At 41.1% G+C, this 13,373-nt stretch overlaps 1 protein-coding gene across 1 annotated transcript in view; it reads left to right on the top strand.

Annotated features, from left to right (window-relative positions):
- LOC128656156 (FERM, ARHGEF and pleckstrin domain-containing protein 2) overlaps window positions 1-13,373 on the top strand; it is a 243,117-nt gene that overhangs the window by 152,311 nt on the left and 77,433 nt on the right. Inside the window, exon 3 of the mRNA XM_053709896.1 lies at window positions 6,102-6,206. Coding sequence (XP_053565871.1) covers window positions 6,102-6,206 — 105 coding nt within the window. The remainder of the gene's footprint in view (window positions 1-6,101; window positions 6,207-13,373) is intronic.

Here is a 13,373-nt window from a genome sequence, read left to right as displayed (position 1 = left end):
ACCGACGCCAGTCTGATGGGCTGGGGCGCGGTCTGGGGATCCCTGAAAGCTCAGGGTCTTTGGTCTCGGGAAGAATCTCTTCTACCGATAAATATTCTGGAACTGAGAGCGATATTCAATGCTCTCAAGGCTTGGCCTCAGCTAGCGAGGGCCAAGTTCATACGGTTTCAATCAGACAACATGACGACTGTTGCGTACATCAACCATCAGGGGGGAACAAGGAGTTCCCTGGCGATGGAAGAAGTGACCAAAATCATTCAATGGGCGGAGACTCGCTCCTGCCACCTGTCTGCAATCCACATCCCAGGAGTGGAAACTTGGGAAGCGGATTTTCTGATTCGTCAGACATTGCATCCGGGGGTGTGGGAACTCCATCCGGAAATCTTTGCCCAAATCACTCAACTGTGGGGCATTCCAGACATGGATCTGATGGCCTCTCGTCAGAACTTCAAGGTTCCTTGCTACGGGTCCAGATCCAGGGATCCCAAGGCGACTCTAGTAGATGCACTAGTAGCACCTTGGACCTTCAACCTAGCTTATGTATTCCCACCGTTTCCTCTCATCCCCAGGCTGGTAGCCAGGATCAATCAGGAGAGGGCATAGGTGATCTTGATAGCTCCTGCGTAACCACGCAGGACTTGGTAGGCAGATCTGGTGAATATGTCATCGGCTTCACCATGGAAGCTACCTTTGAGACGAGACCTTCTTGTTCAAGGTCCGTTCGAACATCCGAATCTGGTCCTACTCCAGCTGACTGCTTGGAGATTGAACGCTTGATCTTATCAAAGCGAGGGTTCTCAGATTCTGTTATTGATACTCTTGTTCAGGCCAGAAAGCCTGTAACTAGAAAAATTTACCACAAAATATGGAAAAAATGTATCTGTTGGTGTGAATCTAAAGGATTCCCTTGGGACAAGGTAAAGATTCCTAGGATTCTATCCTTTCTTCAAGAAGGTTTGGAGAAAGGATTATCTGCAAGTTCCTTGAAGGGACAGATTTCTGCCTTGTCTGTGTTACTTCACAAAGAGCTGGCAGCTGTGCCAGATGTTCAAGCCTTTGTTCAGGCTCTGGTTAGAATCAAGCCTGTTTACAAACCTTTGACTCCTCCTTGGAGTCTCAACTTAGTTCTTTCAGTTCTTCAGGGGGTTCCGTTTGAACCCTTACATTCCGTTGATATTAAGTTATTATCTTGGAAAGTTTTGTTTTTGGCTGCAATTTCTTCCGCTAGAAGAGTTTCAGAATTATCTGCTCTGCAGTGTTCTCCTCCTTATCTGGTGTTCCATGCAGATAAGGTGGTTTTACGTACTAAACCTGGTTTTCTTCCAAAAGTTGTTTCTAACAAAAACATTAACCAGGAGATAGTCGTGCCTTCTTTGGGTCCGAAACCAGTTTCGAAGAAGGAACGTTTGTTGCACAATTTGGATGTTGTTCGCGCTCTAAAATTCTATTTAGATGCTACAAAGGATTTTAGACAAACATCTTCCTTGTTTGTTGTTTATTCTGGTAACAGGAGAGGTCAAAAAGCAACTTCTACCTCTCTCTTTTTGGATTAAAAGCATCATCAGATTGGCTTACGAGACTGCCGGACGGCAGCCTCCTGAAAGAATCACAGCTCATTCCACTAGGGCTGTGGCTTCCACATGGGCCTTCAAGAACGAGGCTTCTGTTGATCAGATATGTAGGGCAGCGACTTGGTCTTCACTGCACACTTTTACCAAATTTTACAAGTTTGATACTTTTGCTTCTTCTGAGGCTATTTTTTGGGAGAAAGGTTTTGCAAGCCGTGGTGCCTTCCATTTAGGTGACCTGATTTGCTCCCTCCCTTCATCCGTGTCCTAAAGCTTTGGTATTGGTTCCCACAAGTAAGGATGACGCCGTGGACCGGACACACCTATGTTGGAGAAAACAGAATTTATGTTTACCTGATAAATTACTTTCTCCAACGGTGTGTCCGGTCCACGGCCCGCCCTGGTTTTTTAATCAGGTCTGATGATTTATTTTCTTTAACTACAGTCACCACGGTATCATATGGTTTCTCCTATGCAAATATTCCTCCTTAACGTCGGTCGAATGACTGGGGTAGGCGGAGCCTAGGAGGGATCATGTGACCAGCTTTGCTGGGCTCTTTGCCATTTCCTGTTGGGGAAGAGAATATCCCACAAGTAAGGATGACGCCGTGGACCGGACACACCGTTGGAGAAAGTAATTTATCAGGTAAACATAAATTCTGTTTTTACTTAATTTTGGTGCCTGGCATGCTTTTCTGCTTTTTTTCGATTTTATAATGCTGTTTAGCAAATGTTTTTGTTCATTTAACTTAGTTTCATTATATATTCTGTGTTGTGTGATTATTTTATTAAGTTTATAATGCTGTTTAGCATTTAAAGTCTTAATTTCAAAGCTTTAAAAATAATGTATTAGGTGTTACTTATGACAATTTTGAGAGGGGCCTGGAACCTATCTCCCTCACTTCCCATTGACTTACATTATAAACTGGGTTTCAATTTACAACGGTTTCGATTTACAACCATTCCTTCTGGAACCTAACCCCGGCGTAAACTGAGGGCTACCTGTATATATATGCAAACAACAAATATTGTGCAAAAGAGATTTTCAGGGACATTTCCAGGGACAAAAAAAATCCAGGGACATACAACAAAATCCAGGGACTGTCCCTGGAAATCAGGTACTGTTGGCAACTATGTAAATTCAACCCCTTCCTTGACAAAATCACAGGTAGTACATATTGGATGCCTACACTTATAAAAACCCTTTCTCTGTTTTAGCCAGCATGTTGTTTTATTAGTTCTTACATCTGATGGAGAAATGGAATTTGCAATCGTTTTGCCTCTTCTAGATACAAAATCACAGCCTTCTTTAAGGATCTCTTTAAGGATAGGGTCTGAGTACAAGATAGGTATAGAATCTTTAATAATACTGCACACCTTAGTGTATTCCATACTGTAGGTTGTAATGAATTTAATCTTACTACTTTCTGATGTTCTTTTCTGTTTTGTTCTGTATTTGAGCAATTCTTGTCTTGGAGTTAAATCTACACTGGTTTTTGCCTCTTTTAGCAACTTTTCACTATAACCCCTATCCAAGAATCTTTTTGTTGCTTCTTGTGACTTCACCTGATATTCTGCCTCACTGGTGCAGTTTCTTTTAATTCTGGTGTATTCCCCCTTAGGGATACCCCTCACAACATGTCTTGGGTGGCATGAGTTGTACTTCAGGATGGTGTTCCCAGCCGTAGACTTCCTATATATGGTAGTCTCAACAGTATATTTGTCGGTGCTCATTAATGTAATATCAAGAAAATTTATTTCCTTTTCACTATGCTCACTAGTGAATTTTAAGTTGTAGTTGTTATCATTAAGATATTTACAAAAATCTTCTGCCTCTTGCTGATCCCCCTCAAATACAAACAGATCATCAATATACCTATAAAACTGGATAATCCTATCCTTGAATGGATTTTTATCTCCATAGACGTAGGACAGCTCCCACCACCCCATAAAGAGGTTGGCATAAGAGGGGGCAAATTTCGCCCCCATAGCTGTCCCACGCCTCTGGAGATAAAAGCTGTTCTGAAACAGAAAAAAATTATGACTCAAAAGATATTCAATTGCCCTTATTATGAAAACTTTGGTTGGAGATGTAAAGTTAGTATTTTGTTCCAAAAAATATTCTATTGCTTCAATTCCCTTATCATGTTGTATAGTTGTGTACAGTGAAGAGACATCAGCTGTAATGAATTTATATGTTGGTTTCCATTTTAGATTTTGAATTTTATTTAGAAGAGCCGTGGTGTCCTGTATATAGCTGGGCAAATCCCTAACCAGGGGTTGTAAAAACGAATCAATTAATTCTGACATGGGTTCATTCAAAGAGTCAATGCCCGCTATGATAGGTCTGCCCTGTGGACTCAAAAGATTTTTATGTGTTTTAGGAAGGTAATGAAAAACAGGAATGACTGGTAATTGCGGGATGATCCTTTCCTGAACTGATTTATTTATGATGTTATTATATCTTGCATACAAAACAAGATTGGTCAGTTCATTCCTGTACTTCACTGTAGGATTATCTCTTAATTTAACATACACTTCCCTATCATTTAGTTGTCTCAAGGACTCTGCAACGTAGTCATCCTTATTAAGGACGACCACATTGCCTCCCTTGTCAGATTGCCTTATGACAAGTGAATCATCAGATGCCAACCTTTTCAATGTTTCCCTCTCCTTTAGAGTAAAATTGGATTGAGGTTTGTTCCTCTTTTGAGTGGATTGTAATCCCCTCAGTTTTTCCTCCACTGTTTTCTGAAATATATCTAGAATTTTAGGTCTAGTATGTATAGGATAAAAGTGACTTTTATTCCTTACATGTCTCAATGATATATCCGTCTCACATATTAGGCCCTCAATATGACTGTCACCTTCTTGTTGCAATTGTTCTAAATCTAAGAGACTACATATATCTGAAAAATCACTTAAACCCTGGGGTTCACTCTTATCAATTTGGCTAACCTTATTTTCATTTTGTTCCTGATCTTCATTGAAACCAAAGTAATGTTTGCGCAAGGTAAGTTTGCGTACAAACCTGTTAATATCAAGAATGGTTTCAAAAATATTAAAATGATTATCAGGAACAAAATTCAAACCTTTAGACAAAACCTGTATTTCAACATCATTAAGACTTTTACTAGACAGATTTATAACATCATTGTTTAAGCATATTTTTTCTGAACAATCTGAGAGCGTGTGGGATAGATCTTGTGTTTTTTTTTTCTTTTCTTCTCCTTTGTTGATTGGCTTGATTTCTCTTGCTCCCTTTCCCCCTTCTGCCCCGGTGGGTTGTTTTTTTCTTACAGACGGTGCAGTCTGGCGTGTCTCGTTTTTTGAGACTGAAATGTCTATTTCAGCTACCTCAGACTGTCCTTCTTCTCCCTCCAACATAAGCGCATACGATTCTTCTCCTGCTTCACCTTCAGAAGAGTCATATTCATACGCAGTGTCTGTATCTGCAAAAGTAACTACTTTGCCCTTTTTATTAGAACTGTTGTTTTTGTTCTTATTGTATCTCCTATTGTATCTCGGTTTGGTCTGATCATCCTGACTCCAGCGATACACCTGATGTTGGTCATAATCCCTCTTGTCTCTGAGCATTTTTCTACACTTAAACTGCCAAAGTTCTTGTTTAAATGCAACCATATTTCTTTCAAACTGTTGATCATATTTTTTAAAATTTTGATCATGTTAATTCATTCATAATATCTTTCCTCTGTTCTCTCTTATATTGGATTAACAGATCAATGAGTGCAAAAGAGCAGGAAACTTGCGTATCCTAAGTCCCCTAGGTATACGCTTCTCATGAGTGTATAATAAAAAAGACCTTATATCCAGTTCCAATTTAATATCTTTTTTACGTAGTTCATCTATGTCAAAAAACAAACTGTCCAATGTGTATGCTATATCTTTATATAATTCTGAGGTTTCTTCCTTAAAATCACCCAGGACATATGAACCTTCAGTTTCTTGATCCATACTGGTTATCCTTACACAGAATGTATTAAAGATTATATTGTGCTATACCACTGTATTTGGTTCACTTGCAATGAATACTTCTACCCTCCTCGTCTTCAGCCTATAACAATCCCTTGTTATCTCCTTATTCTCTCACAGTAGTTTCTTAAAACATTATAGAGAAGGATATGCACATCAGATACTGATATAAAAATCCAGTATAAAACCTTTTAAAAACTGTTAATGACGTTATGCTGGGACACCCACTGAAAGGGACTGAGAAAGCAGGAAGAGCAGACCCCCCCCTCCTCCCCTGCATATGAAAATACCCATTACAAAACCAGTAGTCTGTAGACATCAGTCTATATCTAAATCTGTGGGGCTTGGTTAGGCGTCTGTAAATCTGCACAATGTTATTTAAAAAATGGAAAAACTATACATTTTTACAAAAACATTCCTAGATGGGATAAATAAAGGGATCATCTACATAAAAATTATGCAAAATCTAGTGTACAGTGTCCCTTTAAATTAATATCTTGGTTTTATTTCTTATTATAAATATCTACTTCTCCCTAACAGGCCAAGACTACAGGTCAAGTATTACTGAGCCAAGTGTTCGCTCATCTCAACGTAGTGGAGACAGACTATTTCGGCATTGAATTCCAGATTGCACCGTCGCAATGGGTAAGTCAGCTTTCTTCTAAGTAAACATTGTAAGGTTTGATGGTTGTATTGTGTTTTAAGTACACAAAACTAAGATTCCTGCGCTTCACTGTTAGTCAGGGATAGACCATCATGTTAAACCCCTTCACTACCGAAATTAGACAACCCAAAGTATTAATCTAGGCCCATTTTTGTATATTATATAGGTTCTGGTAGACAATATTATTTTCTTTTACAAGACATGACGAGTCCACGGATTTCATCCTTACTTATGGGATTACGCCTCCTGGTCAGCAGGAGGAGGCAAAAGCACCACAGCAGAGCTGTATATATATAGCTCCTCCCTTCCCTCCCACCCCAGTCATTCTCTTTGCCTGTGTTAGTGATAGGAAGAGGTAAAGTGAGGTGTTAGTTTAGATTCTTCAATCAAGAAGTTTTTTGTTTTCAAATGGTACCAGTGAGTACTTTTTTCTCAGGGAGAAATCATCAATCACTTCACAAGAGGAGTGGAAACATTTAGTTTCTGCCCTGATTGTTGATGATCTTAGCAAAACATTCTCTAAGATCCTGCTGGTTCCCACAGAGCGGTTGAAGGTAGTGTAAAGAAACCTCTTCAGTGTGGAGAACTGTGTCATGCTACAATCAGCATTGAGGTATGTTCAGTCATTTTATTCTGGGGAGACTAGATACATCAGAACATTATTCCCTGTACTGGGGAGGGGTAAGCAGTATGCAAAATTGAAATGGTATACCTGGAATTCCCTTTTATTTTATTGCTTATCAGTGTGTTCAATTATGCTGTGTGTGGGCTGATGCTGGGGGATGCAGTTTATTCCTACGGCTGTCGTTATTTCTCTTGTAAGATGTATCGAGTCCACGGATTCATCCTTACTTGTGGGATATTCTCCTCCCCTACAGGAAGTGGCAGAGAGAGCACCCACAGCAGAGCTGCCTATATAGCTCCCCCCTTAGCTCCATCCCCCAGTCATTCTCTCTGCCTGCTTAACTGCTAGGAAGTGCAAAGAGGAGTGTGGTGACAAAAATGTTAGGTTTTTATTTTCTCAAGCAAAAGTTTGTTATTTTTAAATGGTACCGGTGTGTACTATTTACTCTCTGGCAGAAAAGGGATGAAGATTTCTGCAAGGAGGATGATCTTAGCATTTTGTAACTAAGATCCACTGCTGTTCTCACAAGGGCTGAAGAGTACAGGAAAACTTCAGTTGGGGGAACAGTTTGCAGGCTAAACTGCATTAAGGTATGTTCAGTCTATTTTTTTTCTAGACAGACTATGTTATTTCTAGAAAAGACTGGCAATATCCCCATGAGGGAAGGGTAAGCTGTATTCAGACACTTGGATAGGAATTTCAGCTTGCATGAAGGGCTCATTAGTTACCGGTGATACTGTTTGGTAAAAACGTTTTTGTTTATTCAGTGAATGATGCAATTATAACGTTTTTTTGTAGGGACTAAAGGGGTCATTGTGGCTTGTTTTTTCTAACCCACATGGTTAATTTAGAGTCACTCTAGTGTTTGTCTGTTAGGCCTAAAAACATTGAGTGAGGTGGGAGGGGCCTATTTTCGTGCCTCAGTTGTGCAGTTTCTTTCTCCAACATAGGTGTGTCCGGTCCACGGCGTCATCCTTACTTGTGGGATATTCTCTTCCCCAACAGGAAATGGCAAAGAGCCCAGCAAAGCTGGTCACATGATCCCTCCTAGGCTCCGCCTTCCCCAGTCATTCTCTTTGCCGTTGCACAGGCAACATCTCCACGGAGATGGCTCAGAGTTTTTTGGTGTTTAAATGTAGTTTTTATTCTTCAATCAAGAGTTTGTTATTTTAAAATAGTGCTGGTATGTACTATTTACTCTGAAACAGAAAAGAGATGAAGATTTCTGTTTGTAAGAGGAAAATGATTTTAGCAACCGTTACTAAAATCGATGGCTGTTTCCACACAGGACTGTTGAGAGGAATTAACTTCAGTTGGGGGAAACAGTGAGCAGACTTTTGCTGCTTGAGGTATGACACATTTCTAACAGGACTTGGTAATGCTGGAAGCTGTCATTTTCCCTATGGGATCCGGTAAGCCATTTTTATTAAATAAGAATAAAGGGCTTCACAAGGGCTTTAAAGACTGGTAGACATTTTTCTGGGCTAAAACGATTGATTTATAAGCATTTTTAATAGTTTATAGCTTTGAGGAGTTATTTTATTCTTGGGAATTATGTTAAAGAAATGGCAGGCACTGTATTGGACACCTTTTTCACTGGGGGCCTTCTCTAATCATAGGCAGAGCCTCATTTTCGCGCCACTAATGCGCAGTTGTTTTTGGGAAGCAAGGCATGCAGATGCATGTGTGAGGAGCTCAGATACATAGAAAAAGCTTACTGAAGGCGTCATTTGGTATCGTATTCCCCTCTGGGCTTGGTTGGGTCTCAGCAAAGCAGATACCAGGGACTGTATAGGGGTTAAATATAAAAACGGCTCCGGTTCCGTTATTTTAAGAGTTAAAGCTTTCAAATTTGGTGTGCAATACTTTTAAGGCTTTATGACACTGTGGTGAAATTTTGGTGAATTTTGAACAATTCCTTCATACTTTTTCACATATTCAGTAATAAAGTGTGTTCAGTTTAAAATTTAAAGTGACTGTAACGGTTTTATTTTAAAACGTTTTTTGTACTTTGTTATCAAGTTTATGCCTGTTTAACATGTCTGAACTATCAGATAGACTATGTTCTGTATGTGAGGAAGCCAAGGTTCCTTCTCATTTAAATAGATGTGATGTATGTGACAAACAATTTAGAGAAAATGATGCCCAAGATGATTCCTCAAGTGAGGGGAGTAAGCATGGTACTGCATCATCCCCTCCTTCGTCTACGCCAGTCTTGCCCACACAGGAGGCCCCTAGTACATCTAGTGCGCCAATACTCCTTACTATGCAACAATTAACGGCTGTAATGGATAATTCTATCAAAAACATTTTAGCCAAAATGCCCACTTATCAGCGAAAGCGCGACTGCTCTGTTTTAGAAAATACTGAAGAGCATGAGGACGCTGATGATAATGGTTCTGACATGCCCCTACACCAGTCTGGGGGGGCCAGGGAGGTTTTGTCTGAGGGAGAAATTTCAGATTCAGGGAAAATTTCTCAACAAGCTGAACCTGATGTGATTACATTCAAATTTAAATTGGAACATCTCCGCGCTCTGCTTAAGGAGGTGTTGTCTACTCTGGATGATTGTGACAATTTGGTCATTCCAGAGAAATTATGTAAGATGGACAAGTTCCTAGAGGTCCCGGTGCCCCCCGAAGCTTTTCCTATACCCAAGCGGGTGGCGGACATTGTAAACAAAGAATGGGAAAGGCCCGGCATACCTTTTGTCCCTCCCCCTATATTTAAGAAATTATTTCCTATGGTCGACCCCAGAAAGGACTTATGGCAGACAGTCCCCAAGGTCGAGGGGGCGGTTTCTACTCTAAACAAACGCACCACTATCCCTATAGAAGATAGTTGTGCTTTCAAAGATCATATGGATAAAAAGTTAGAAGGTTTGCTTAAAAAGATGTTTGTTCAGCAAGGTTACCTTCTACAGCCAATTTCATGCATTGTTCCTGTCACTACAGCAGCGTGTTTCTGGTTCGATGAACTAGAAAAGTCGCTCGATAAAGATTCTTCTTATGAGGAGATTATGGACAGAGTTCACGCTCTTAAATTGGCTAACTCTTTTACTTTAGACGCCACTTTGCAATTAGCTAGATTAGCGGCGAAAAATTCAGGGTTTGCTATTGTGGCGCGCAGAGCGCTTTGGCTAAAGTCTTGGTCAGCGGATGCGTCCTCCAAGAACAAATTGCTTAACATACCTTTCAAGGGGAAAACGCTGTTTGGCCCTGACTTGAAAGAGATTATTTCAGATATCACTGGGGGTAAGGGCCACGCCCTTCCTCAGGATAGGTCTTTTAAGGCTAAAAATAAACCAAATTTTCGTCCCTTTCGCAGAAACGGACCAGCCTCAAGTTCTACATCCTCTAAGCAAGAGGGTAATACTTCTCAAACCAAGCCAGCCTGGAGGCCAATGCAAGGCTGGAACAAAGGTAAGCAGGCCAAGAAACCTGCCACTGCTACCAAGACAGCATGAGATGTTGGCCCCCGATCCGGGACCGGATCTGGTGGGGGGCAGACTTTCTCTCTTCGCTCAGGCTTGGGCAAGAGATGTTCTGGATCCTTGGGCGCTAGAAATAGTCTCCCAAGGTTATCTTCTGGAATTCAAGGAGCTACCCCCAAGGGGAAGGTTCCACAGGTCTCAATTGTCTTCAGACCACATAAAAAGACAGGCATTCTTACATTGTGTAGAAGACCTGTTAAAAATGGGAGTGATTCATCCTGTTCCATTAGGAGAACAAGGGATGGGATTCTACTCCAATCTGTTCATAGTTCCCAAAAAAGAGGGAACATTCAGACCAATCTTAGATCTCAAGATCCTAAACAAATTTCTCAAGGTTCCATCGTTCAAAATGGAAACCATTCGGACAATTCTTCCTACCATCCAGGAAGGTCAATTCATGACCACGGTGGATTTAAAGGATGCGTATCTACATATTCCTATCCACAAGGAACATCATCGGTTCCTAAGGTTCGCCTTTCTGGACAAGCATTACCAGTTTGTGGCACTTCCATTCGGATTAGCCACTGCTCCAAGAATTTTCACAAAGGTACTAGGGTCCCTTCTAGCGGTGCTAAGACCAAGGGGCATTGCAGTAGTACCTTACTTGGACGACATACTGATTCAAGCGTCGTCTCTGCCACAAGCAAAGGCTCATACGGACATTGTCCTGGCCTTTCTCAGATCTCACGGGTGGAAAGTGAACGTAGAAAAAAGTTCTCTATCCCCGTCAACAAGAGTTCCCTTCTTGGGAACAATAATAGACTCCGTAGAAATGAGGATTTTTCTGACAGAGGCCAGAAAATCAAAACTTCTAAGCTCTTGTCAAGTACTTCATTCTGTTCTTCTTCCTTCCATAGCGCAGTGCATGGAAGTAATAGATTTGATGGTCGCGGCAATGGACATAGTTCCTTTTGCGCGAATTCATCTAAGACCATTACAACTGTGCATGCTCAGTCAGTGGAATGGGGATTATACAGACTTGTCTCCGACGATACAAGTAGATCAGAGAACCAGAGATTCACTCCGTTGGTGGCTGACCCTGGACAACCTGTCACAAGGGATGAGCTTCCGCAGACCAGAGTGGGTCATTGTCACGACCGACGCCAGTCTGGTGGGCTGGGACGCGGTCTGGGAACCCCTGAAAGCTCAGGGTCTTTGGTCTCGGGAAGAATCTCTTCTCCCAATAAATATACTGGAACTGAGAGCGATATTCAATGCTCTCAAGGCTTGGCCTCAGCTAGCAAAGGCCAAATTCATAAGGTTTCAATCAGACAACATGACGACTGTTGCGTATATCAACCATCAGGGGGGAACAAGGAGTTCCCTGGCGATGGAAGAAGTGACCAAAATAATTCAATGGGCGGAGACTCACTCCTGCCACTTGTCTGCAATCCACATCCCAGGAGTGGAAAATTGGGAAGCGGATTTTCTGAGTCGTCAGACATTTCATCCGGGGGAGTGGGAACTCCATCCGGAAATCTTTGCCCAAATAATTCAATTGTGGGGCCTCTGAGACTTCTAACTGCTTCTCCAGAGGTTCCTGCCGTGTTTGAGGGCTGTAAAAGAAGTTTTTTTCCCCCACAAATTGTTCTGAAGGGTAGGTAGGAGCCACAGCAGAACTGTGGCAAAGTGCTGAAAGTCTTTTTTTATTGGTTTTGATGTTTTTTCAATCCGGTTTTGCCATTAAGGGGTTAATTGTTTATTTGTATAGCTGTGCAAAGTTACTAAGGCTATATGATACTACTGTAAAATTTTGTTATGTTTACTGCTTTTTTACACTGTTTTGCAGAATTTGTGCAGCTTTTTTTTCTCTTAAAGGCACAGTACCATTTTATTTCTAAGTGTTATTTACTTTGATTACAGTGTTTTCCAAGCTTGCTTGTTGCATTACTAGCCTGTTTAACATGTCTGACACCAAGGAAAATCCTTGTTCAATATGTTTGTAAGCCATTGTGGTACCCCCTCTTAGAATGTGTCCCAATTGTACTGATATGTCCATAAACTATAAAGAACATATATTAGCACTTAAAAATAGAGCAATAGATGATTCTCAGTCAGAAGTAAATGAGGGTTTAGCATCTAGCTCTCCCAAGTGTCACAACCAGTAACGCCCGCACAAGTGACGCCAAGTACCTCTAGTGCGTCAAATTAATTGATTTTACAAGACATGGTCACAGTTATGAATACAACCCTCACAGAGGTTTTATCCTGACTGCCTGGTTTTCAAGGAAAGCGGGACAGCTCTGGGTTAAGGAAAAATGCTGAGCAGTCTGACGCTTTAGTAGCCGTATCTTATATGCCCTCACAATGCTCTGAGGTAGGGGTGAGGGATTTGTTATCTGAGGGAGAAATTTGATTCAGGAAAGACGCTTCCTCAGACAGATTCTGATATGACGGCCTTTAAATTTAAGCTTGAACACCTGCGCTTATTGAACACCTGCTGCTCAGGGAGGTATTAGCGGCTCTAGATGATTGTGACCCTATAGTGGTCCCAGAGAAATTGTGTAAGATGGATAAATACTTAGAGGTTCCTGTTTACACTGGTTTTTTTCCAGTCCCTAAGAGGATTGTGAATATTATTGCTAAGGAGTGGGATAGACCAGGTATTCCGTTCATTCCCCCTCCTGTTTTTAAGAAAATGTTTCCCATATCTGACACCATGCGGGACTCGTGGCAGACAGTTCCTAAGGTGGAGGGAGCTATTTCTACTCTGTCTAAGCGTACAACTATATCTATTGAAGTCAATTGTGCTTTCAAAGATCCTGTGGATAAAAAAATTAGAGGGTCTCCAGAAGAAAATTTTTGTTCATCAAGGTTTTCTTCTTCAACCTATTCCGTGCATTGTTCCTGCAACTACTGCAGCTGCTTTCTGGTTTGAGGCTCTAGAAGAGGCTCTTCAGATGGAGACTCCATTAGATGAAATTTTGGACAGAATTAAGGCCCTTAAATTGGCTAATTCTTTTATTACATATGCCTCTTTTCAACTGGCTAAATTAGCTGCAAAGAATTCAGGTTTTGCCATTTTAGCAC

This window comes from Bombina bombina, chromosome 4, assembly GCF_027579735.1.
Source record: "Bombina bombina isolate aBomBom1 chromosome 4, aBomBom1.pri, whole genome shotgun sequence".
Taxonomy (NCBI): domain Eukaryota; kingdom Metazoa; phylum Chordata; class Amphibia; order Anura; family Bombinatoridae; genus Bombina; species Bombina bombina.
The sequence above is the reverse complement of the archived record's forward strand: the minus strand, read 5'-3'. Positions and strand labels throughout refer to the sequence as shown.